General features: G+C 40.4%; 3 protein-coding genes across 7 annotated transcripts in view; all 3 read right to left on the bottom strand.

Annotated features, from left to right (window-relative positions):
- Positions 1-16,439, bottom strand: part of usp15 (ubiquitin specific peptidase 15) — a 20,676-nt gene extending 4,237 nt beyond the window's left edge. Inside the window, exons 1-21 of one of the 5 annotated variants that reach the window (XM_083906959.1) lie at positions 16,332-16,439; positions 15,474-15,601; positions 14,125-14,255; positions 12,121-12,247; positions 11,794-11,939; positions 11,056-11,117; positions 10,480-10,569; positions 6,429-6,576; positions 5,966-6,139; positions 5,451-5,609; positions 4,937-5,161; positions 4,765-4,848; positions 3,493-3,587; positions 3,032-3,220; positions 2,809-2,927; positions 2,428-2,712; positions 2,077-2,147; positions 1,432-1,547; positions 1,200-1,349; positions 866-969; positions 522-610 (exon numbers count right to left, since the gene is read on the bottom strand). In XM_083906959.1, the coding sequence (XP_083763085.1) occupies positions 522-610; positions 866-969; positions 1,200-1,349; positions 1,432-1,547; positions 2,077-2,147; positions 2,428-2,712; positions 2,809-2,927; positions 3,032-3,220; positions 3,493-3,587; positions 4,765-4,848; positions 4,937-5,161; positions 5,451-5,609; positions 5,966-6,139; positions 6,429-6,576; positions 10,480-10,569; positions 11,056-11,117; positions 11,794-11,939; positions 12,121-12,247; positions 14,125-14,255; positions 15,474-15,601; positions 16,332-16,420 (2,781 nt within the window). In that variant the 5' untranslated portion in view covers positions 16,421-16,439. Of the gene's footprint in view, positions 1-521; positions 611-865; positions 970-1,199; positions 1,350-1,431; positions 1,548-2,076; positions 2,148-2,427; positions 2,713-2,808; positions 2,928-3,031; positions 3,221-3,492; positions 3,588-4,764; positions 4,849-4,936; positions 5,162-5,450; positions 5,610-5,965; positions 6,140-6,428; positions 6,577-6,778; positions 7,173-10,347; positions 10,570-11,055; positions 11,118-11,793; positions 11,940-12,120; positions 12,248-14,124; positions 14,256-15,473; positions 15,602-16,331 lie in introns of those variants that run through there. The other 4 variants (XM_083906960.1, XM_083906962.1, XM_083906961.1 and 1 more) reach the window with 4 other exon arrangements.
- cdkn1d (cyclin-dependent kinase inhibitor 1D) overlaps positions 14,845-27,184 on the bottom strand; it is a 297,559-nt gene continuing 285,219 nt past the window's right edge. Inside the window, exon 4 of the transcript XR_014593088.1 lies at positions 14,845-15,065. The gene's annotated coding sequence lies outside the window, so the exon portion shown is untranslated. The remainder of the gene's footprint in view (positions 15,066-27,184) is intronic.
- LOC310941616 (sodium- and chloride-dependent GABA transporter 2-like) lies at positions 18,372-26,121 on the bottom strand (the record flags this gene model as incomplete). The annotated part of the gene is made up of 14 exons (XM_083906802.1): positions 25,980-26,121; positions 25,414-25,548; positions 24,385-24,525; positions 24,197-24,284; positions 23,976-24,108; positions 23,422-23,556; positions 22,513-22,616; positions 21,356-21,480; positions 21,149-21,261; positions 20,915-21,052; positions 20,002-20,104; positions 19,810-19,910; positions 19,498-19,668; positions 18,372-18,521 (listed from the first exon to the last, which is right to left on the bottom strand). Exons 1-14 carry the CDS (start codon positions 26,095-26,097, stop codon positions 18,372-18,374), a joined length of 1,755 nt encoding a protein of 584 aa, XP_083762928.1. The 5' UTR covers positions 26,098-26,121.

The raw sequence follows: 27,184 nt of genomic DNA on the forward strand, positions 1-27,184 counted from the left end.
ACATATATATATATATATATACATATATATATATATACATATATATATACATATATACATATACACATATATACATATATGTGTACATATATATATATACATATATATATATATATATATATACATATATATACATATATACATATACATATACATATACATATACATATACACGCATATATAGGTATATATATATATATATATACACACACACACATATATATATCATACACACATATACACATATATACATATACACGCATATATACACATATATATAAATAAATAAATAACTGTCCACTATTACAGTAATAGCAGGAAACCATGACAACCACAGGAAACAGTAACTTTTTTAGATGTTTCAGTTCAGTTGGATGTCTTGGAGAAACCAGACTGTTTGGAAAGTAAAGTAATAATTCATCTCAATTGGTCGAATTATTCAAATAGAAATTCTTTACTGATATCAGCAGTTCTAGTTTTGGTTCTTTTGCGACAACGACAAAAAAAAAGGACACACTCACCACTATTTGATCTTCGCTGGCAGGAGACACGCTGCTGTCATCAAAGTTGTACCACTTTTCATCATCTTTGTTCTTAGCGTAAGCAGTATCTGAGCAGTATAAAGTAAACATATTGCGATTAAACAGCCCTTCTTAGGTGCACTTTTATATAAAGACTTTTATATAAAGTCAACAAGAAGGTTTTAAAAAAAACACAGACTTGTGTTAAAAAAGCCTGTTGTGAATTCCATAGGAAAATGCAAACATCAGCATAATAACGTGTTCTTATGTAACTTCACTGTATGAAATCGTTAATGATAGTGAACAACAAATCCATTGATAAAAGTCATGCGTGCGAGTCTTACAGTGGCCTCCGCCCATTCCTCCATAGTGGTTAGAAACAGCAATGAGGTCGTAGCGACACGGTCCGGCGTTGGGGTTGATCAGAAATTCAGACATGTCAAGATCTCTACAAGAAAAGCATAAAACACTGTCACATGCTGCAAAACAAAAGAATTGTCCAACAATACGATGAGTAGGAAGCACTTGTGGTGCATTTTCTATCGTTTACAGAGGCTGAACCCTGAAATGTATTTTTATTTACAGCGTTTTTTAAAATATGATAATAATCGGTGGCTTGTCAAAACATGAGGATGAGAAAGCGATTTTCCCCGACACAGCGTGTGCACGTTTGTGTACCTCAGTGGAAAATCGACAAGAGAGTCCAGTTTATCCCTCATATAGCGGCTGTAAGAGAAGCGTTTCAGGTGGACCACCAGCACCGGCGGCAGAGACCACAGGTCCAACTTCTTAGTGGCCTGTTGGTGCTGCTTACAGGTCGGACAGTACCTGCAGGACCAGAGGGTTCAGAATTAATGGCCGCTGGTGTGGATATCTGCTTTCTCTCGATTGTGGGGCAAGCGTTTCTCACCATGGGTCCTCTGCTCCTAGTTTCTCCTTTGTGGTAAACAGCTCAATGCAGTCCTTCAGCTTGAAGAAAGCCTTCTTCTGGGGCTTGTACTCCATGCTTTCATGCTTGTCAAAGTCCTGCTCAGTCAAGCACACACACACAAACACACAAATAGAATTGTTAGCAACCACTTAGCAATACTTAACACTGCTGCGTGTCACTGGACATGATAATGTCCCAAAATAGAACAATGGCTGATAACAATAAGGCGGGTGTCATACAAGTACTGTGTGTTCTTTCTTTAATTTCATTCTAATGAGAACCATTTAGCCAAAAAGGTTTTGTGTAGAAATACAGAAAAAAAGTTAGATAAAAATCTAAAAATGCACTCAGGTGAAACATAAAATCCTATTATTTATACCTTATTTGATTACACACGCCATTTTAAGTGTTTCATTGAAAACTCTACTTTAGTCATAAAACAAAGATGCCTATTTGCTTCATGTTGTAATGAACTAAATAGATGTTTTATTGCATTATGACATTGGTAGACACCTTTTCATCTACACTAAGGGTGTGTGCTCAAGAGTGATGCAGCTCCTCTGTAAAACTATAAAAAAACAGTCATCAGAAAATAAACCTAAAGATTAGGACACTGGTTTTTACCTCGACAACGGTCTCGTCAAAGTACTTTTTCTTGATCTCTGGTTCCCAGTCCAAGGAGAGATACGAGCGGTCTGTGAAAAGGCGAACAAATCAGACAAGTCATCTTAAATTTCACTCTATGTTCTCATTGCCATCACTCATTTCATTTCATTCTGGTGCTTGTGAAATGACTCATTTGCTTTTCTATGCTGTGATTTAACAGTACTTGTATTCATTCTCCTAGTATGATCTCCACCATTTGAGACACTGTATGTAAAAAGCACTTGGATACTGAACGAGCAACACTATTATACACAGTTGATAATGAGGGAAGATTCATTCTTCATTTCCTTGGTTCTCTTCTGTTCCTACCACTGAGTCGAAGATGTCCCTCGTCAAAGCGGATCTGCCTGGTGTCCTCCTTGATGAGCGAAAAGTCCGTTTTGCCCATGTTATTGAACTGGAATGTAAAAAGTCTCTTTCTGTTGTTGTGCTCGGCCGTCTGCTGGCATTTGGTGGAGTTCTGTGGCGCGACCACGCCGTTCTCCAGTTCATTGTCCCCGCCCACAGAGTCCTCCGATTGGCTGTTGTCGTTCTCGGAGGGCAGCTCCTGATCCTGACTGGACTCGTCGTCCTGCTCGTCAGTCTCCATTTCACCTGAAGGAGAATATTTTGTTTTTAATCACCTCTGCTAATTCTAAAGAATAATATATTTTAGTCATAAATGCTATTTGGCAAAAATATAACACTCACTTGGCGATCCCTCCTCCAGAAGTCCATTAGTGGCATTACCATTGACAGTGTGTGGTTTTGATGGCTGCGTCTCTTCACACTCCTCCTCATCTTCCTCAACTGAAGATCGCACGAACCGGCTGCAGACATAAGATATTTTTATTTATGGCAACATCTCTGCTAAATATCTTTTTGGACAAGACAAACTTTCATTTTAACTCACAGCCATCAGCGAGCCACCTACCAGAGGCGCACAAGCAGCATGTTATATAGTTTGTCTTCACTGAGGGTTCTGGGCACAGCGATGAGGAACGGTTGTCCGAACAGCGGCGTGCTGGTGTGGTTGTAGCCCGACTGTTTGTACTTCTCCCTCAGGTGAACTGGGATCACGACATGGTCCGTGTCCTCCACCCTGTTCACCGCCAACTCAAATCTGCAGGAAGTTGCGGGGTCAGGTTTTGAAGTAACACTGAATACGACTCGTATATCATTGGAAAATAAAGACATTTTACCTGGAGACACGTCTAAAAAGTTATTTGAATCATAATTGCAGCTGATTTAAAAGCCAAACCTATTGCGGTGAACAAAGGCCACAACCTTCTCATGACAATAGCCCAGTTATAGTCAGAATGTAGTTAATGCTGTTATCTTAATCAAATTTTAAGTAGCAGGAAATGCTCAATGCTAAATAAGCTTCACACTCACACATAGATATCATCTCTCTCCATGATGCTGCTGAGGTTTTCATTGGTGGCAAAGATCCGATGGAAACGGTGGTTGTAAATGTCAGTTACAATCATCTGAGGGAAAAACATAGCAGAAGAAAGAAGAGGAGTTAAAAACTCTTACAAATGAAAGCTGGTTGAACTGACGTGTAAACGTAACCCTGAGGTCTTTCACTAAACGAAGGTTTTTAAAAGTTTTTTAACATTAGTAACCTTTTTTAATATAAGTTTTTCAACATTAGTAACATGTTTTTAAAAGTTTTTTAACATTAGTAACATATTTTTATACGTATTTTAACATAAGTAACGTTTTTTTTTTATATTAGTAACATGTTTTACTATGTTTTTTAACATTAGTAATGTGTTTTTATAAGTTTTTTAACACTGGTAACATATTTTATATACGTTTTTTAATATTAGTAACATGTTGTATATGTTTTTTTAATATTAGTAACATGTTTTATATGTTTTTTAACATTAGTCACATGTTTTTATGGGTTTTTTTAACATTAGTAATGTGTTTTTATAAATTTTTTAACATTAGTGTCATGTTTTTAAACGTTTAACAGTAACATGTTTTAAAACGTTTTAACATTAGTAAAATGTTTACTATGTTTTTAACCTTAAGGCCAGATTATACTTCTCCAACTGCGTATTGCGTTATCCGACTGCGTAACCACGGAGACCCCTCGAGCCTTCTTAGTTCTCCGTCGTGGTGATGGTTACGCACTGCAATTTCCCGCCCAATCAGTAGGGGTTGCTACGCAAGGTTGTTGTTCTTTTGGCTACAGTGAGCAATGGCGTCCGAGAGAGAAAGACTGTGGAAGCAGAATAACGTTGAAACAGTGACCGTTTCTCACTTTTGTGTCACGGAGCGCAGTTTTAAGATAATTTGAGGCGAGAAATTGGCCATTTAGACTCTAAACATGTGCTGTGTGTATTAAGATACGACGTATTTATAGTTTGGCAGCGACGTTGTCGGCGGTGATCAGCTCCGCCTCTGTGGACGCTCGGTGCGCACTGTGGCCGGCTGGGGTAAGTAAGTGTGGGATAGAAAAACAATGTTTCTAACGTTTACGAAAAATTATTTAGATATAGATAACATTTTATCCACTAGCTTCTGACGAGAGGCAGGCAGAGACGCTTTAAAAGTGAGTGACTATTTTGGGTTGTGCTGTCTGAGCAGATGCTCAGCACTATAATAAAATGATTGCTAATAAGAGCTAAGATGACTCTGATATGATGTGAATACCTTCTCAGCAGGAACTCCAGACAAGTTGGAGAGGGAGATACACAGGTCAGATATGTAGCCCACCTTAGGCACAGTCAGCTTGTACTGCAACAAAAACACAAGCCAATTACCAAATCATCTCCACATGCAATCATGTACTAATGATACTACAAGTTAAGTGTTTGCGTGTTACCTGAGTGGGTTTGGCCAGGGGGTCGAGTCTGACCAGATAGACCTCCAGTGTCCGCTCCTTCTTCATGGGAAGTGGCAGAGTCAAGTAGCAGAAAGGATCGAAGGTCACAGAAACCTTGGAGCACACAGGACACACCAGGGTGGACTTGAAAAGGCCGTGGAAGATGTCCACGATGATCGAGTCGTTCCTCTTGATGTGGTTCTCCCACGCTTCTTCCGCTACCACCTGGAAGAAAACAACAAAGCACAAACCAGCCATTAGAAGAGGTCATAAAATATGAAAAATAAACATTAATTAAATCTAACAAGGAGACATTTTGTGGCACAAGAGCTATTTGCAATGTAATCATTACAAGGACATACACAAACGTTCTATCAAAGATTTGAAAAAGAAGTGATCGACAATTTCTTTCATCATTAAAGTACATTAAGTAAGGCGAGGATTTTGATGACATTTTCTCCACTGATTAATTGTTTCAGCTCTAATACTTTTGTATAAATTCTGTGATACTGACCTTGTCGGGCCTGCCGTAAGCATCCTTTAGCTGGATGTAGGGCTTCTTCCTAATGCGGTTCAAGTCCTCATGAAGGCCGTCCAGGAGAAAGGCCAACAGCTCATGAGAGTCCTGCTGCTGGTAGCCTGAGAACTGAGGGGCAAAGCGGCCCACCTGGGTCTGGAGGACAACAACATGTACACAGATTGAAATGTATTCCAAAACTTTGAAACAAAATGCAATGGTTTAACATTCAAAAAAATAAACTTCAACGGACTTAAGGCGTTTAAGGTTTTATTAGTTCACTTTTAGCCAATGTGAATTTGCCTGAGGCTTCAAACTTGTTCCTGCACTTTTAAACCCTTCAGTCGCCACTGTGCTATTTTTCATCTGGTGCCTGGTATCTTAAAGTGACAATATACTCTACATTCCAAAGATATATTGTCTGCTGCCAGTAGAACCGTTTCAAAGATAGCATAATACAAAATGAAAAATACTGTACATTTTCCCGCTTTAAGTTTTCTCCAGGTAATCACCTTGAAAGGCCTTGGGGTGACATAGCTGAATTTGCCCGACCACAGCTGCTTGATAAGCTCAGCGTAGGCCTTGGCAATCTCTCCTTTCATTCCCAGCGGGTTGTCCTCGTTCAGCTCCTCCGTGTATTTGTCTTTGAGGAAGAACTCCGTCAATGGGGGGATATTACTGAGACACTACAGAGGAGTAAAGAGGATGGATTTAGGCTCTTCATGAGATTCCTTCCATGCTGACACAGTGTTTTGTTTACTTTTTAATACATGTCTTTGTATAAAGATAAGAACCTAAACAAAAAACATATGCATATATTCAACAATTTTCTTTTTCACATTTAGTATGAACACTTGAGGGTTTAGGAATCCCAGGTGAAGTGAGAAGTCCACACTCCCAACTTTTAAGACTTAGCAAGATTTAGAATAACTTTCCATTGTTTTGTGCAAAGCTCCCTTGAGTTATGTTTGTTACCTGCACTGCAGAGTTCATGAAACAGGTGTTGCCCAGGTTGGAGAGTCCACAGAGGCCTGAGCGCTCACTCTGTCTGCCCTGGTCCGAGTAGTCGTAACTGTTGCTGTAGGGGTGGTAGGACGGCAGACTATAGCTTGAATTCTTCACACTGTGCAACAAGCATACACAAACAAGCATGTTATGTATAGCACAAGTTATATAGTACAGAAATAGTAGCTACATCTATGGTTTTTATTGTAAATACACGTGTTAGTACAATCAAAAGAACTAAGACAGAGCATTTCTCAGGCTTCCTAGACAATACGATTGATCTTAAATGAAGGCCTCCCCAGCTATGCCAATCATCAGACCTCTGAATTGGCTTCAAGCCACTGCTGGTCGTTTCTGGCTCCCACTGTTCAATGGAAACAGCTGTGATGGCGGTAGAAGCAGCGACCTCACAGTTCAAGACACGGTGGTCCACCCTCCTGCTGTCCAACTCCACTGCCTCTGGCCTCAGGCACCACCAGCAACACAGGAGCATGACATCTCAGCCCCACCCCGGCCCATGCCGGCCCACATGACCATGTGAAACTAAAGGGCCAGCAGCCTGGACGAGGTCTGGTTCCGATGTGTCGCATGCAGATCCTGAGTTTTCAAGTATGGGAAGTAAAGTCCAGCTCTAGTCTCCCACTGTTGAGTCTCAGTGTTAACTCAGTCCCACCTGGTGCAGCTCTAGCACAGCTTCAGTAAACGCTACCTCAAGTTTAGGCCAACATTTGACTTCAAAGTCCAGCAGAGGCCAATGACACAAAGCACATAAACACAAACACACACACACTTTCTTTCCTAAAGCTAACTAAGCAGTTCCTCTCCTCTCTTCTCCCCTCTTCTCTTTCTTCGAGCTCGACCACCTGACATCTTGTTATCCTCTCTGCCTCAGACGTCCTGTCCTTGCTGTCCTGTGCTGTCCTGTCCTCCGGTCTCCTGCTCCTCCCTCTGGCCTGCCTGCTGCTCTCTGCTGCGCTACGGCTAGCAGCGGATATTTATAGCAGCATCAGCAGCAGCAAGGATGCTCAAGACTACCAAAGCTAGAGGTGCACAGAGAGAGAGAGAGAGAGAGAGAGAGAGAGAGAGAGAGAGAGAGAGAGAGAGAGAGAGGTTGAGAGAGGGAGGGAGAGGCAAGAGTATAGAGGGGGAGGGGTGGACAGTACGAGGGGTAGAAGCTGACAGAAGACAAATGAGATGGGGATGGAGGGGGTAGCTGATCTACTGCATCCAGCTGAGGCTGCAGTATTCACAGGCCTGACTCTCTATTAGTATTTCTAACCCCACCCACCCCAACAGATATTAACACCCAACATTTACACTTGCCCAGAAATGTGACTGCCTTCAACACAAACACACAAATTCTCACTATTGTTTCACCCCCTTGCTGTTAAAACATACCCTTCCTCAACAAAACTCCACTTCTTACACTCCATCTTTTACCCTCGTTAATATGCCATGGGTGTCTGTAAGAGAGCGTTTCAAGGAGCTTCTTGGAGGAGGTTCTAAATAAATAAAATAAAATCTGGTAAGGGGGGCAGATTCATCACGGGGTGATGGGAGGAAAGTGATGCGGGGAGAAGGACCGGAGCAGATGAGATGTGTTCTGAAGGTCACTTAGACTGCAGAACATGTGCATTGCATTGAGCTCAGGGAAAAGGAGGGGAGAGGAGAGATACACAGACGAGGAGAGAAAGGGGGAGCTGCTTGCCAGAATCAGGGGACACACTGCCTTGTAAGACAGTGACAATTACTGCGGTTACAGAGCAACACTGACCAGACCAAAAATCGCAAAAAAAAAAACAGAAAACAAGTATTAAGGTATGTGGGAGCACTTGTGATTAAAAAAAAGATGCCATACCTAATTCAGAGCAAACAACAATAAGGTGGAAATAAGGTAAATCTAGGACAGAAGATCCAATTTCCCAAAGTCACCCACGGACAGAAAATGATGCCACTGCTATCAAAAAGTGTAATGCAGAAAAATGACAAAGTGAAACTACGTTAGCAGCTGACGTACCAGAAATTATATAACTGGTAAGATTATCTTTACAGTGGAGGAAGGGCCAGGTCACTTCACTCCCAACATTTTCCTCTTTTGTAAATATTGATTTTTTTCTTTGGAGTGGGGTGGGGTTGGGGGTGGCAAGCGTGCAGCAGTTATTTATGCATTCCAACAGTATTAATAAGAAATGCAGTTCAGAGAGAATGTATAGCTACGACACACACACACACACACACTGAGACACACTCCAGCATGCAGACACACACGTTCAGCGGAAGGAGGGAACAGTGATGTCTACTGGACAGCAGAGGGACAAAGCTCCACCCACAGTGGAGCAGTGCTCTCAAGCAGAAGGCCCACAGCTCCTCTGGGTCCTGGTGCTTTTGGAGGAAAAGCCTCCATTAGTTTCCGATTACATTTTCAGGGAACAGAAACTGAAAGTTAAAAAGAATCTGAGCCGTGAGCCAATTTGGCTTTGCAAAAGGAAAATAAAAGTCATTTATAAATCTAATCTACGATGATGTTTAGACACAAGATTTACCTCACACACAGTGTATCAAATATGTCACCACTGCCTTTTAAGTAGTAAAGTAAAGGCAGAGGTGACAGCATCTTAAGCATCAGCTTAAGCTTAAGATTTTTAAAAGATTAACAAGGATGCACTTTTGTTTGTCTGATAAATCTTTGATATCTCTGAATGAGCTTGTGTGATATATATACATATATATATATATATATATATATATATATGTGTGTATGTATATATATATATATTCCATTCCATTATACAGAGATGTTAACACACTAACAGCAGTCTGGACTCATGAACAAGTCTTGCAAAGGCCATCTTTTGAAAGTAGTAGAAATAAAAAGATGTGATGATAAAAATATGTCTGTTAATCAGTGACTTTTTTTCCCACCCATTCGAGAACGCTGGGCTTAAGGTCCAAGATTCCGTCTCAAGCTCATTGCTGCACCTCAAATACAGTGCAAATATAGTTTTATAATCTCAGTGGTGCAATTATTTGTACAATAAGATACAACAGCAGGGCGATAAAACTGGTACAGGAGTCTGGCTTGGGTGTTGTGCTTAAGGTGTGAGTGAAAAATGTTTTGTTTGAGCAACTGAACCCTTAATCAGAATCTAAAATATTGTATAATGCAATGGCACAACATGTTTTTGAAATGGGTGTGGCGGTCTTGCTAAAAAAAATGACTTGCCAATGTCCAAACTGACTTTCTGATTTTTCTACATATTGTGATTTTGGACTACCAAGTAGATCGAGACCAAAATAATGAGAATAGTATAATAATAATAATAATAATAATAATAATAATAATACAAGAATATTGTATTATGTGATTAGGTTTGCATCTTAAATACACTGTTGGCTTGTTGTTGTTATTAGAATGTTGTGATTGTTTCTTGTATAAAACTATTACGGTTAAGGATAAACACAAAATGTTATGGCGCTGATTAATGCGTAAAACAGCGACCGCATTAGCCATGATCGTGCAGTCCTGACCAAATTGATCAATAAATCAAGTAGAAAATCGGATGCAAACGATTAACCAAGATAATTAAATGCTGACTCAGGCACCCAGAGAAGGCCGCGGGCCATTTTTAGAGAGCACTGCTGTCACCGAGAAAAATTCCAATGAGATCAATTCCTAGTGAGCCCCCTCCCCCCGCCGATTGATCAGCTCTTACAGCTGAAACTGCATCATAAGGGGAAAGTTTTAAGCCGCCAATCACAGCCAGAGATAGAGCTGAAAAACTGGGATACTGTAAACTACTTGACTAAAGTGAGGAATGGAACAAAGGTTTGATCCATCTTTGGTCAAATAATTTCAGCCATAATTTATTAAGACTTTCTCTAAACTCACTGTCACTTCACAAGCCAATTTGATCTGGAATTCAAGTAAGATTAATGTGAAGGTCTGCGCGTCCAGGCTCCATCTCTGGCTGTCAATGTCCGAACCCACCCTTCAGCTACTGAACCGTCTACTAGGCCTTACTTCCTGCTGTTGAAGCTGCTGTTATGATTGTTTGTGAGAGATGAAGGCGAGATCTTTGGCAAAGCAGAGAGATTGGAAGCACCAGATGACCTTCAAAAAGATAAAGAATAGATCATGAGTTAGAGGAAAATAAAGAGCCATTCAAAAAACGTGTGCGCGTGTCCCTCAAATAAAGCTGAGATGAGACAAAATAAACAGAGCGATATGTCAGCAACAAAACATCAAGCAAAAGAGGCAGACAAAGTCATGGGGGCGGGGGGGTGGGGCATTTTTTAAAATAATGAGGTGCACGTGTGACATTGCAGGCAAACGTTACGGAAGGTTTACATTTTGCAGTTTCTGAAACAGAGACCATGGAAAAGTGTTTGAAGCAGTTACTCTAGTCACTCTAGTGCTTTGTCATAACGATGTCCCTTCATAGTGACCAAAACAAATTGCTACACAATTCAAAATCAATTGGTTTCAGTCAGTGTATTCTATTAGTAAAGTTGTGAGTAGTGTTTGGATACGTCTTCTGTCGGTCAGCAAAGACAAACTAGGTGGTTTATATACAGAGATGATGTGCTGTTCACTCACTTTGGTGCTGTGGAGCCTCGAGGCCAAGAGCCGTCCTCACTCTTCTGCTCTATTACAAGAACCTGAGGGAGAAAAACAAAGCGGCCGACACATTAAAGTCATCTAAATCTCTGAGCAAATTGCTGCATTAAAATGCATTTATCTCAGTTTTTTTCAAAATGCAGTGCTGGGTGAAATGTTCAGGCATAATTTAATCATTTGAATAAATGTGCAGCAACCTGTTACTGCTGCTGCCAAAACATTTGTCTCCTTTCAATAAAATGGCCCATTCAAATGTGAAGAGACAGGGAGCCAGATGGATGTTATATGCCAATTGACTTGGTGAGGATTTGTCTGAGGCTTAGCAGTCCTCTGGAACAGCTGCTAGTGAACAGGACTGTGCTCTGATCTGAATCGTGCTAGCTCACTGTGGCCAGGTGTCTCAATTAATCTGTGTTAGATCCAACCAGCCAGGTGGAAGCCGGGTGTTAGTACATTACAAAGCGAGGTCAAGCGCTTCGCTTTACACTGGCAGCTGATAAATATGTGGGTTTGGAAACTGCTTATTGTTTATTGCCTTTCTTGCTCTTTCTGATGATCATGTTAAGTGTTTACCCAGGAGATGACAGTAGCTGATGATCAAATCTGACATAGATTACTTTGGTTAAACTCTGGAATAATTACAGTCCTAACAGCAAACTGGATTTGGACACTCCTGTGCCATTTCTAAGAAAAACAACCATGCAGGGCAGTTCCTACCTGTCCCTGGTAGAGGCCAGCATCTTGAATGGTGCTATCAGGTTTGTTGAGTGGCTCAAAGGTGTTGCTCATGTACCTGTTCCACAGCCTGGTCTCTTTCTCATCAGGAATGCTGAACAGCTTCCTCATATCTTTCTCTATCATGTCTGCAGCAAAGAATGAATACAATTAAGTGAGTTTGTTATCAGAATAAAGATTTACTAGCTATCAGTATAATAAAACAAGTCCTGCATTGTTTACAGTATATCCTCTCCTTTATCACTATGTGTGCCAAAAATGATCAAGCCCAATGGAAATTTTTGAGACACCGTGATGACTCAGGCTTACCTATTGTGTCGGCTTTACTGAAGCGTCTGGTGATCACATTGTCCATGTTGCTATCTTCACAGAGCTTCAGCTCTGTCAGGTACACCTCCACCTTACAGTGCTTCACAAACATACCCTGTTCCACCACCTGGGAGAAAAAAATGGAATGTTATCCACTATTCACATCTTCTTAATGTTCAGTATATTGCAGATATTCGGACATCAATTCATCCAAGTAGCACAGGAACAATCAGAGGAATTGTCTTATCCAGAATGCACCAGTTACATTAGCAACAGGTACCCATAAATGTCTGCTGCAAACCTTCATTTGTTTTCTCTAAATATGTCTTTACAGCAGCAACCTGCAGGTCAGCTTTCTACAAACAATCAGAGAATATGACAAGGAGCTGCATTAAAGATGCAGCATTATACTTGTATGACTAACAATCTAGTTTCGGTCTTAGGCGATGAAATTTAATTGACAAACTGTGGCTTGTACCAGCTACTGTTTTAAGAGTATAACAAAGCAGGCTATGCTATCCTGGGTGCCACTCATCTGGTGTCCTGACAGGAACACAGCGAGAGTGAAGTGCCTAAATTAGCAGCACCTCACAGAAACAGCTGAAGGGTCCCAGCCTATTTATTTCACCGCTGATCCCCCTCCAACACACACACTCGCATATATATACACACACAGTACCAACTTCACAAATGTTCCTGAGAACTGCAGTAGTCATGCACACACACACTCACGGCTCAGATTCTCTCTCCAGCCCCTCCCCTATCAGACCCCCGATTCCCCGGTGGGCCCATCCTTCTCCTCAGCATTACACCCATGTGTTTGTAAGCGCAAAGCTATAAAGGCAAACTCGTTGCCAAAGTCTGAACACAATTTCTCAAATCAAAAACCAGTCTAAAACCATTTCACCCTTCCATACCCACTTCTCCCTCTCTCACTCATCTCAAAAGCTTCTCTCAGTGTGACCTCAGCTTGCATTCCTCCACTTAAAAAAAAAAAACCAAGGACACGCAGAAACACTTCACTGGTGTTGGCAATTAGACCAGGGTAGTAGAAGGAAATGTAGCACCAAAACCTTTAAGTAAAATCCTCCTAAATCCTTTTACAGGCATGTTCCCCCCTACACCTCAGGATGACAACCCCACAAAAGAAACCGCTCTCAAAACAGAGGAAAACTAATAAAGGACCTCCTTCATGTTGCTTCTTGCTGATTGCTCCATGTAGCTTTTCAGTCAGCCAGATCGTTGCCTGAAAATAGAAACCCGGCAGCCACCCGATATGTACCAATACATACAAGGCAAAAGGGGAGGGTCAATGGAAGAGGTGGGAGAAAGAACGGGAGAGAGAGAGAATGACAGAGATGAAGGGGGAAGAGGAACCTCTTCTAGCAGCCATGATGCCATGACTAGTGAGATTTAAGGCATGGATTTGATACTGGGGGTCAACCAAGTTGTAGCCGCCATCATGAAGCAATCTGACTTTACAACAGTAACCATACATAAAAACTATCGGTGGTAACTATACCAGAATATGAACTAAAGTCTCCTTAACCCAAAATGTATAATTATGAGAGAAATGAATGAAATGCTGAAGGAAATAATGAAAAATACCATCATTGATAATTAATTTCACTGCAAGGTAAAATTCTCAACTTCTAGCTTCTGTACACGGTATATTTTAATACACCTAATTGACAAATCTAAACTACTAGCCAATACAAAATACAACCTGTCTTGTGGTTAAACAAAAGTATACAGTATTCTAGCCTATACTAGACTTAATGTGCAACCATTAGTGGAGCCAATATCTAACTAACTAAAATGGAAAAACGCTTTATTCCAACACATTTATCCCTTTCAATCCAACAGAAGCCACACAACCACTAACGGCAAGAATTAAACTTGCATCAGAGAAGACCATCCTCTGTTGTACTGTAGGTTTTTACAGCAGCACAAGCTCTGCCCCTCAAATCCATTCATAGCCGTGTGGTCATGATTGAACCTTACCTTGCGTGCAATTGGCTCCTGATTCTCTGTCAGTCCGTACCAACTGACAAGCTTATTCCAGCCCTCTGTGGGAACCAGGATGTAGTCCAGCTCATCGATGAGGTGCTCTTTGATGGCCAGAACATCCCCATCTAATCGCAGGGAGAAGAAGAACGGAATAAGACAAGGCATATTTATTAGTGAGACTACAATCATTTGTCTCTTACACCAGTCATTCCCAGAGAAAGAGATGGGTTCCCAGGATAAGCTGCCGCAGACATTTTCCAGCAAGATTTATTAAATATCACATGCAAAAAATTAAGCGATAAATTATTTGTCAAACATTTAAGCCCAATTTATACTCCTGCGTAAAGTGCTCTGCGTAGCTACGCAGAGTCCTCTGCGTCGACGCAGAACCTGTCGAAGAGCCTCTGCGTCGTCTCCGGGTGCACGAAATATTTTTTAAGTGTCCGTCACTCCGTCAAGGGACTACGGAGACGGCAAGAGCTGCGATTGGTCCTCGGGACAGGCCGAGCTAAGCTGCTCTGTGCCGGCTCTCAGTGCGCTCCGGGCGTCCTGACAGAGGCGGAGCTGATCCCCGCCGATAACGCCGCTGCCGAACTATAAATACGTCATATCTTAACACACACAGCACATGTTTAGACTTTAAATGGCCAATTTCTCGCCTCAAATTATCTTAAAACTGCGTTCCGTGACACAGAAAAGTGAGAAACGGCCACTTTTTCAACAACAACAGTCTTTCTCTCTCTTTCTTTCTCGGACGCCATTGCTCACTGTAGCCAGAAGCACAACAACCTTGCGCAGCGACCCCTACTGATCGGGCGGGAAATTGCAGCGAGTGTCCGTCACCACGACGCAGAAGTATAAATGCTCGAGGCGTCTCCGTGGTGACGCAGACGGATAACGCATACGCAGTCGGAGAAGTATAATGTGGCCTTTAGCTCTGATTGGAAACGTTATATTCGACATACATCTATTCACTTTGTGTATCGAGTCACAATTGTTTGCCACCTTTAAAAGGATGATTTCCATATAGAAGGTTTAGGAAACACTGACTTACACTATTGACCCTACAATGACTGTCTCATGTCACACAAAGAAAGGGGTATGCTGGAAAGCTTTCTATGAACCCCCATTCCCAAAAAAGCATGCTCTATAGAGTTGACCAACAATGTTGTTTTCATTCCCCATTCCCCTTTCCTCATAACTCTTTGTTGCTACTTCCAGAATGACTAAGCATTGCTGTCTGGAAGGCCCTGGACGAATGTAAAGGCCTCAGAGTATTTAAAATATCCAGCATTTCATATGGTGAATTTAGGTGTAAAGAGATGGAGCTTCATCTGTCTTACCTCTGAGAAGACCAGAGTTGTCCACTGGCCCTGGGTAGACATTCTGGTCCCCCATCTGGTATTTGTCCCAACTGTCAAACCCCACATATTTCTTCCACTGTTTAAACCAGTGACTGTCCACCAGGTACCTGCAGTGGAGACAGACAGCAATACAAATTAGGCCTGATGAAACAGTGTGTGAGGATGGTCATCTTTAAAGTGTCAACACAAAGGTTCTACATATTCAACAAGCCAAACAATGGCAGAACATATGTTACCTCTCTGTCTGTTCTCTAAACAAATCTGCAATTGAGATTAAGACATGTAGTAGATTGATAGTTGTAACACATGCTCTATTGACGCGGGGCTGAGTTCAGGTTGCTGCATGTCTGGTTAGCTGGCTCTGTGGTTTTGACAGGTGTTGCGTTTTTTTCCACTCCGCCCTGCCTGGGGTCGACAGATGAACCCACTGGCTGGGAAACCACTTGGAGCCTCGGTGGTCTAGCCATCTAGCTAGTTATTAGCCTGCTAACTAGCTCCAACACACGATTTGTTAATTCGCAGAGATCATGTCATCAGATAAATTGTGAAGTAGTGGTTATACATGGGGTGGGCACAAAAGCCAGAATATAACTTTGGAGAGACGTGAATTGTCTATCGTCCTTCGTCGTCAGTTGAACAGGTAGAAACAGCTCACAGTGCCGCTAGCACGTCGAGCTGACACACATGAAACTGGCGAGATTCCGTTAGCTAGCTCGAAGCTAACTGTCAACAGGGCTCGTCACCTCCGCTTTCTTATCCCTCACGGCGTTGACAGCGTCGGCGGAGCCAGCCGACGGCCACGCTGCATCTGTGAAAAGGTTTCAGCTCGAGTCTTACCAAGTGTCTCCCTTCCTTAGCTGAGTTTTCAATAGTGCCGCGACCTCTCCTCTCTGGGTATCCAGATCAGCCGCTCCTCCTTCCGCCATCTTTCCTCAGACATCTCCCGCTGCATGCCGGGAAAACGCGGGGCGTCACCGAGGCACGGAGAAAGTGACGCCCTGTATCAACCAATCAGCTGCTCGCTGCCGGGACAGGGGGGAGCGTGACACCCAGTGGTGAAGTTTTTCTAGAAAAAATCTACAAAACTGCCCCATCATTGTGTCTGCTTATCACCATCAGGACTCACTCTCACATTGTTATTCAGCCAGGAGCCTGTCAAATCTTAACATGAGCTCACAACAATAGAGAGTTTGCCGATATCTGATCATACATTTTAAAGCCAATATCCAATACCTTGCAGATAATATCATGCATCCCTAGTATGAAATATAAGTGGAAAAAATGCCAATATATTTACATAATATACAATATACACCCTTTACTACTACAAAAAAATGAAAAAGTACAGAGGCACAATAATATTTTACAGAAATGATCTGATACAGACAATATTTAAGGGATAGTACAAACACAGTGTAAATTAAATTGTAGATATAGTCGTTTTTTTCTAAATTTAAAAGTATAAAGGTACAAGTCATCCAGGACTCAATGTCATTCCTGGAACTGAACAACCTGATTTATTTTATCCAGCTTCATTGATAAATATAGCTGTGTGTCATCTGCATAACAATGGAAGTGTATGTTGTGCTTCATAAGAATGTTCCCTAAGGAAAGTAATAAACAAGGTAAAAAGTATAGGCCCAAGCACTGAGCCCTGTGGAACTCCACAATTAATTTTCATATGCAATGAGGCGTTATCATTAATATGAACTGGAATCTATCAGATAGGTAAGATTTAAACCAGCAGAGGGCAGTACCACAGATCACAAGAGTCTGCTCCAGTCTCTGTAATAGAATATAATGATCAGTGGTGTCAAATGCAGCATTGAGATCTAACAGGACAAGAGAGCATTATCCGAGGCCAAGAGGAGGTTGTTAGTCATTTTAACTATTAACAGTAAAAGACATTAAAGTGCATTTTGCTGATAGTTTGGAATCGTTTAATATGAATGCCAGCACTAACAGCATGTAAATACATTGTGCCAATTAAGTATTTGCATTAACATTAACAAAACATGTGTGAATTAAGCACATTTATGAGTCAATGACACAATCTGTAAGATTGCCTTGTCCTTTAAAAAGAGGACCACCAGAAATAAATGATAATTGATGGTTCAAGACAACAATAAAATTACCATGTTTATTTAAAAATGCACTCACAAGATTCACATTACATAGCACAAAACAAGCTATAAACTTACTACAAAGGAAACTACATTGTACATACCACGTTAGTCCTAAACCTATTGCACTGTTGTAGAGTAATTATAATTTCCACTGGCATTCTATATATTTTTTTCCACTCTCGCCACACAAAATGTCACATTTTCTTTTAAGTCACGTAAATAAAAACAGGATATTGATAAAACAATATATGGTACAAATATGAAGTAGCTTTAAAGTGATGCCAGATACACAACAAGGACACCTCAATTTACATGTAGTCACACCTTTCACTGGTAACACATGACCTGTTCTCCCAGTGTCATATCCTGTACACATGCAGAAAACTCAGACGGAAACCTTTTAAAAACATTTGTTGGCACTTGCGTGTCTGTTTCTACTATTGTACTACTTCTTTTATAAAACAGCATTAAGGCAAAACAAACCATGAGCATTTCACACCCATGTATCAATGGATATCATTTAGAGTAGAGCAGATGACTATAGTCCCTGAAAAAAAATGCCTTGTCCCCTTTGAACCTTTTATATAATCAAAACTGCACAGGTTCTGCCAAACCTGACACTGTGGCTCTCTTATCTCCTGAGTCCTCCACAAATTAAAGTAGATGATGTGAAGGTTTGTTGCATGTTCAGCAAGTCAGTGATGGAACCAAAAACCCTCATGTCTCTGCCATACATATCACCACCGGAGCCTTATAAGCTGGAGTCTTTCTCTGAGACAAGCGAGTAGCCACTTTTAGACGTGGTGGCATCTGTCTCTGGAGCAAAGATAGCCAGTAACCTCTCCTGCTCCCTCTTGGTTTTGGGCAAATCGTCAGATGGTGTGATGAGCAGCTGGATGCGCTATAGAAAAATAAGCCAGTGCAAATAAATTCAAGTCAAGATCAGAAGTTCAGAAGGGTAGCAAACCAAAGACAAGACACAAGACATGTTACACTGAATAACCATAACATAACCATAATAACCATAGGTGATTAATAATTTCTACAGCCCATATTACTTGTGGTGTACCGCAAGGTTCAATTATAGGCCCGATTTTTATCTATTTTTAGTCTATTAATATACTCCTGCTTCTGCACATCATCCATTTGTTTTCACTGCTATGCAGATGACACACAGATATACTTTCCCTTTCAATCAGATGACTAAAGAAGCCTACTTTTATTTAAAGGTGCAACATGTAAGAATGTGGCCAAAAACGGTTACTACACTCAAATTAAAAATTCAAACATTGGTTACTGCATATACCGTTTTTGTATTTATATTAATTTATGATGCCCTTTTCCAGTTGCACATACAGCATTTCCAAATTAAGTTTTATATCTATATAATAAATATTTATTTTAAGTATTATATCTTCATATACATATACTAAATAGAATAGTTATGTGCATTGCACATTATATAGAACATATTAAATATCAAATATCTTGATTAGTAAACTGATATATATCGATATGTGTATATAAATAATATGGGTGTTATTTTAATGTGAATTTATGTTTTATTTACAACCCCTCATGTTTTGGTTCCTAACTGCCTGTGTTGTCAGGTGGGAGAGATTTCGGTGACGGAGTGAAAAGTAGAAAAGTTGGAACTCTCCTGCTGTGTTGGTATTAATGATGTCAGTGTAAGAACTGTAACCCACGTATCACCCACTGCCCCAAGAACGCTACCCAGCAAGATTCAGGGTTACATTTCTTTACCTGAGTATCCTGTTTTTTCAGAGCACTGCTTTTAAAGTGCTAATTAAAATCAAATTGTTCTGAATATCATGATCATTATTTTCTTTAAAAGACTAAACTTGATTTAAAATTACCTCTCGGAATGTCCCTTGAGTTGTGCTGATCTTGTACACCATCCAGAGTGGAATGCAGACCATGGAGGAGAGCGCGAGCAGCCAGCCAATGGCATAGCCCCACCACGGGTACACATACTCATTGTTGTACTTAAGAGGAGTGTATTTGATGAGGGAGAAGGCGAAAGTACACTGAAGAAACAGACAGACACATGTTACAGCCATTGGTGAAGAGTGAACATGTGATTTGTTTTGATTTCAACAAGAGTAAAAAAAGAGTGTGTCATTTTTGGAAAGCCGTGTTTGCTGCGTGATTAGTTTGTTGATACTCACAATGCACGTGGCAGGGGTGAGAAACAACCAACAGTACTTGATGTACGGTCCTGGGCGGTAGCCAATCATGTCCTCGATGTTGTCATAGAAGCGATCGGCACCTGCAAAAACAGAAACATTTAATTGGCTTGTCAAATGGAAAATACTAACCGTTTCTCCATTATCACGCTCTCATGTTTGAGAAAAGCTTACCGTAAACCCATGCAATGCAGACAGTCTCAAAGATGGACATGAAGAGAAGACACATGCCACTGGCTGCATAGTAGTCAAAGAGCTGGAAGACATACATGCCCCCCTACACAGAGAGAGAGAAATATTTAAGTTTTGATATAATAATATAATATAAGTATTGAGTCATATTTGGACGTTTATTCTGCGAAACATAATCAGTTTGTTTACACTGAAAAGAAAAAGACTGATGCTAAATAAGCATAATCCTATGTGCATTTGCAAAGTAATATTTTGGTAATGAGCATTTCCCTATAGGCTACAATCAGTGTAATAGCTTCATCTTAAAATGGAAAATGGAAATCAGATTTGGTAATTACCACATTATAATGTTGAAATTTATCGTTGTATCACACAAATATATATATATTTGAACAACATGCAATTCCATTGTTATGCAGATGACACAGCTATATTCATCAATGAGACCAGATAAAGTAAATCAGGTTGTTGTTCAATGTGTGTATATATATATATATATACACATATACATATATATATATATATATATACACACACATACTTGTTGAATACTATATAAATAAGATTGTATTGCCATAATAATACAGCCCTATTATAAATCATTACCACACTATTACCATATTGTAAAAATTAATAATAGATGAAAATTCAAAAAATAATAATAATAAATAAACATTTTAAGTCAAGAACTTTCAAGTCAAATGTGTTGTCTGCAATATGCTAGGTGTTAAAGGGTTAATGTCACTAATTCTCACACACTGGTCCTCTTAAAACACATACGGTGGTAGAGGTTCTTTTTCGAGCACAATAAACAAGAAAAAAACATTCTCCCCTTTCCTCCAAAATGTGTTTGTTTTTTTCTTTGTGTGTGGTCCCTTTGAGTGTGACCTCCTACCTCCATCAACATGATGAGGCCCATAAGGAACGAGGCAAGACTAACAGCCAACAGGAAGAGCTCCCTGCGATTTTTGCGGCGGAACACAGCAGGGTACATGTCGACGACCGCTGTCACGAGACTCTCGACACACACAAACTGATGTGAAGGACGACAGAGAGAGAGAGAAAACAGGTAAATGTGATTCTAGTTATGATGGAAAAATAACTGCATATGAAACAAACTTTTTTTTACCTGGCTGTCCAGCCCCAGAAAGACAATCATGATAAAGAAGAGGGCGGCCCACAGAGGAGAGAAGGGCATCATGGTCACAGCACGGGGGTAAGCAATGAAGGCAAGACCAGGACCTACAGGGAGACAAGGAAGGATTTGTAATAAATACTGCTCCTGAGGACAAAGATTGTTGTTGTTTTTTTTGTTATTCCATGATGCAAGCCTCACCTGATTCTGCCACTGCTGAGATGGGAACATTCTGTTCATATGCCATGAAACCCAGAATGGAAAAGATGGCAAATCCTGCCACAAAACTGGTGCCGCTGTTCAGAAAGCACAGCGAGAGGCAGTCTCTGCCGAAAACAGAAGAAATACATGCAATGAGATGACTTCAGTATGATTCGACAGAACATCATCTTGCTGAGCACATACAATCATTCAATAGGTTTTTATAGTAGTTGTTTTTTGTGGGTTTGTTTCTTGGGGGGGGAGGTTAGGAAATTATTTTTATTATATGTAAGTATGTATGTCTTTTGTTTCTGTTTTACACCGTTTAAAAAAATAAAAAGAAAAAAAATATTATAACCTACCATAGGTGATTAATAATCTTCTACAGCCCAGATTAATTGTGGTGTACCACAAGGTAAAATTTTAGGCCCGATTTTATTGTCGATAAATATACTTCTGCTTGTTCACATCATCCATTTGTTTTCACTGCTGTGCAGATGACACAGAGATATACTTTCCCTTTAGATGACTAAAAGAAGCCTACTTTTATTTAATTTTATATATTTATTTACAGTTTGCTTTGTGTGATATGATCTTATTTTTACTGTTCTTTTGCATTTATTTATGTTATTATTATAATTTTTTTTAAAGCACAATATAAAAAGGTGTGATACTGTGTTGGAAACATTCACTAAACATAATTGAAAACACAAAAATCTGCCTTGTATTTTCTATGACTACTTATGTTGTATGTGTTTTATCATAATTTTAGTTCTAGAGATTTTTTATAAACTGATGCTTGTTTTAAACTTTTATTTCCTACTTCCTACTTTCATTCAGTTTATCCTCATTTTATAGTTATTGTATTCACCTTTTTCTTGGTTTCTTTAAAAAAGTTTTTACAGTTTAATGGTTTTAATTGATTTTTTTTTAAACTCCCTTTGAACAGGAAGAGGAATCTCTGACAGAACCAGACTCAAAGATGTGCGGTCATCTGCCTCGACCGGTTGGGGTGAAAGGAAAGGTGGGGGACAGAAAGGACAAGAGGAAGGTGAGCTGAAGTTAGAAGAGAGAGACCAGGAGCAGAAATACAACAATTGTATCAAGTTATAAGTTATAAGACTCTTGTGTGCGTTTGGCACTCCTCGCCAATATACCTGTAGCAGTTATTGTTGTATTTGTTGTAGCTGCCCAGAGCCGTCAGTGACCCTAAACAAATGGCGTAGGAGAAGAAAATCTGGGTGCCAGCATCCATCCACACCTGACAGAAAAAGAAAAAAAAAAGAAAAAAAACATTTTAACAGTTCAAAAAGTAATTCACGTGCTAAGCTTTCACATGAATAATCATTGACTACTGCAGCTATATAATAGTAAACTGTTAAAACTCTGGAGTTTCACCCAACACTGATTAACAAAAAGTTTCCACAACTACTGAAACTACTGGAACTATGATGATACAAATATTTATATATTGAAGGAATGATAGAATTGTACCAGGATCATATATTTTAATTTATTTTTAATAAAATATGAGTTATGGCAGATTTTTCCATAGTAAGGGTTTGTTTGAGAATTACTACTATGAAAATGATGCCTTAAATGGGGATTATAAGTTTTATTGTGAGTTTTTTATGCATCGGTGTCTGTATTATGTTCTCAATGTGTGTGTGTGTAGATGTATGATTTGTATACATGAATACAAAGAAGAGGACAAACACTCTCTTGTATGGAGAGCAGCCTGGTTAGCAGAGTGTGTCTGCAGTTCTTTCCTGGTTGAGCTCATGTTTACAGACCCAGTGGTGTCCTGGCCCTGAATCTGACCCCCAAGTGCTTTGCCTCTTTCATGGGGAAGCAGATGGACCCAGCAGAAACTAGGCTCTCCAGCAGAGAACCATGGGATACCTGCACCTGGTGCGCCCACACAATAAAATCATCTCATTGGGATTTTGAGGTTGGATCGGTGTATGTTTGCACCAATTAACCTGAAGATAGTTACATTCCAGATACATGCAGTGGACACTATAAGGTGGATTTTATGTGTGCATGTGTGTGTGTGATTTCGTCACCTGTGGGTCAGACAATCGCCCCAGATCGGGGTAGAGGTAGAACTGGATGCCGATGCCAGCACCGGGCAGTGTGACTCCTCTGATCAGCAGCACAATCAGCATCAAGTAGGGGAAGGTCGCAGTGAAGTACACCACCTATGTAGACACACGTACAGTGGTGTAATCAAATCACATAACGTGAATCAAAAAAAACAAACGCAAATCAAAAAACAAACGCAAATTACAAAAGCGAATAAAAAAACACAAATGCAAATCACAAACACAAATAAAAAAAACACAAACGCAAATGCAAAACGCATATCAAAAAACGCAAAACACAAATGCAAATCACAAACGCAAATCAAAAATCACAAACACAAATCACAAACACAAAACACAAATCACAAAACAAAAACACAAACGTGAATCCTAAAACATCATGCACAAATCATTTGCATTTGCGTTTGTGTTTTTGGTTTTGCATTTGTGTTTTGTGACTTGCGTTTGTTTTTTTTGTTTTGCGTTTGTGATTTGCGTTTGTGTTTTGCACATCAGGGCCACCGTATCTCACCCACCTTTCCAGTGGATTTCACCCCCTTCCAGATGCAGAAGTAGCACATGACCCAGGCGATAAACAGACACAAGGCCAAGTCCCAATTCATAGAGCCCATGTGATCAATGCCTGGGGAAATCCGCAGTGCTCTCCTCCTGCCGAAGCGACAAGACACACAAAAAAGTTCATATATAATCACTAACACGAGCACGTAGAAGGAGCCTGGACATTCTGAATACTCACTCCCAGAACTCAATGACAGGAGAGGTGGCGTTCAGGTAGACCGATGTGTCACCTGACATGTTTCTTTTCTGGAACTCCACACAGTTTTCTAAGACAAAAACAAGCACAAAATGGAGAAACTCCTCACTGTATCCAAGACACCCGGAAAAAGAAATCAGAAAGTTATCATTTTGATGCGCACACGTTACCTGTGTTCCACGTGTTGTTGCAGGACGACCAGGGCAGTTCCCAAGAGAAGGAGAAGGACAGGTAGAAAATCCCCCAGGCCAGAACGATGATGTAGTAGAAGTTTAACAGCGTCACAATCACCTGCGTCCCATAGCCAAGACCTGCACAAGAGACATTTTATATGTGATGCAAAACTCAAACAATCGTGAAATGTGACATTTCAAAAGTTGTAATGGGTAATGGTTTTTACATGATACACATGAATCATACAGTTCACAATCCTCCTGCATAAGAGCAAGAACCAAAACTGAAAGACATGGTCATCGATATGTGGTTGTTTTTGTCTCCTTGTGGGTGTCTTTCATAAATATGTGGTTGTTCTTCTTAGATATGTGGTTGTTTTTCATAAATATGTGGTTGTTTATCATAGATTTGTGGTTGTTTGTCTCTTTGCGGTTGTCTTTCAAAAATATGTGGTTGTTCGTCTTAGATATGTGGTTGTTTTTCATAGATTTGCAGTTGTTTTTGTCTCTTTTTGGTTGTCTTTTATAAATATGTGGTTGTATTTGTCTCTTTGTGGTTGTTTTTGTCTCTTTGTGGTTGTTTTTGTCACTTTGTGGTCGTCTCACCAATATGTTGTGGTCATTCATAGATTTGCGGTGGTTTTTGTCTCTTTGTGGTTGTCATTCATAGATTTGCTGTGGTTTTTGTCTCTTTGTGGTTGTCATTCATAGATTTGTGGTTGTTTTTGTCTCTTTCTAGTTGTTTTTGTCTCTTTCTGGATGTCTTTCATAGATTTGTGGTTGTTTTTGTCTCTTTCTGGTTGTTTTTGTGTCTTTGTGTTCGTCTTTCATTGATTTGTGGCTGTTTAAAACCTCATTGTGGTCGTTTTTCATGTGTTTGTGGTTGTCTCTTTGTTGCCATGTTTCCCTTTTAATGGTCATGTGTTGACCCTGTTAGCAGTTATTCAAACAGAGACTCCAGCACAGGGACCCTCCTGGATCTGTGTCCATTAATACATGTGCGACTTAAAAATGTGTCTTCCTTACCTTCAAACAAGGGACTGATTTTCCTCCAGCAGGTGATGCCTCCCTCACTGGTGTACTGGCCCAGAGCTGTCTCCAGGAAGAAGACAGGAACGCCACAGGTGAACAGGAAGATCAGGTAGGGGATGAGGAACGCACCTGAGTTGAGAAAGAGCCAAGGATTTAGAGTAAGAAGCGAAAGAGTCCACCCTGTCTCCAAGAAATACTGATACACGTGTGTCTTCTCTGTCTCTACAATGAAAATGATGCTTTAGACTCAATGAGACACTGCACAGCATCTGCTGCAAGGAATAATTATTCATTCACGCTCTTTTATCTCGATATTTGGGCCACCACTCGAGTCTTTTGTGCCGACAACCCATTGGGTGGCCGAGAATGTTTGCCTGTGCTCAGATTTCCACCTCTTCTCTCTGCACGGACAGCTGCTGTGAGCGGGGAGCAACAACAGCTGTCTGACCTCACAAGGCTCTGACCCCTGACCCTGCCACACTATAGAGGGAAAAGAGAGGGCCAACCGATTTAGCCGCTACACAGACACGTCTGTGTAGACATTTTTTCCCCCAAATTACCTCCTCCGTTCTTGTAGCAGAGGTACGGGAAGCGCCACATGTTGCCCAGGCCGATGATGGAGCCGGCGACTGACAGGATAAACTCCACCTTGTTGCTCCACTGACCGCGCTCCTCCATCTTCTCCTCTGAGGGAGGCAGGAGGTCCTTCGCCTTGGAGACAACAGCGTTAGGAACATCTCCTACAATTCAAGACAGAAAAGGTGAACATATTACAGTTGGTTGTTTGATCTGGAGCCAATTTCCCTGTTCTCAAAAAGAAAATATTCTAGTATACACAACAAAATCCTAACATCTTTTGTTTACATAGTTGACTGCATTAATTGTGGTCAAATATACAACATAAGCCTTGTGAGTTCCAGTAAAGAAATTAGAAGAAATTAATGCATTAAACATCTATTTATAGATCTGCAAACATCAATGACTTAGCTGTTACTGTGGTGCTGTGAGTGTCCGATACATATGCTACACGTACCACTGATTTCAACTCTGGCTATTTAATAACATGTTCCTGGGTGTTCATTTTTGTATTCGGTGGACGACAATAACAGAAAGAAACAAGTGAATTCACTGCATGTTTACAGATTCAAGGAGCTGGAAACGTGCTCTCACAACAGAATTGAGCCGTGTTTACCAGCTCTCAAAGGGAGGCAGGGATTTTATTCAACTGGCACAAAGTGGTCCATAAAACACTAAATGAATAGATAAATCCCAACATAGCATCCCCTGTTTACATAGTCAGCTGTGGAGTAAATGGAACAATCGTACAGGTGTGACTTACCTTTCATTGTGGTGCCGCGTGTGACTCTCGTCGCCCCGACTGGAGTCGTCTCAGGAGATTAATCTGTGAAAAATGCTCAGGTTTTAGTATTTAACATGACTGAGGAGAGGGGCGGGTGGGTTTGTAATGCTATACTTAGTCCAGCCTCCAACAGTGTCCTTACCTCTGCCCCCTTCAGAGCAAAGTGCATCATGGACCATCACTGCGGTTAAAATTAGAGGCAAAACAAGAATGAAACAGAACAGCATTAAAACTTTTTTATTTTCACAATTTGAAATAGCACAATTGGCAAATAGCAAAGGCTGCAATTACACTAAAACCTTTTTTCAATTTTCTGCCAATTAAAAATGTTTTTGCATCTTTGATTTCTTATCCTCGAATTGCAGTCATGTAAAATAATAGCTCATATTTTATGCCATGTACAGT

This window comes from Microchirus variegatus (genome assembly GCF_963457635.1).
Source record: "Microchirus variegatus genome assembly, chromosome: 20".
In the NCBI taxonomy this organism is placed as follows: domain Eukaryota; kingdom Metazoa; phylum Chordata; class Actinopteri; order Pleuronectiformes; family Soleidae; genus Microchirus; species Microchirus variegatus.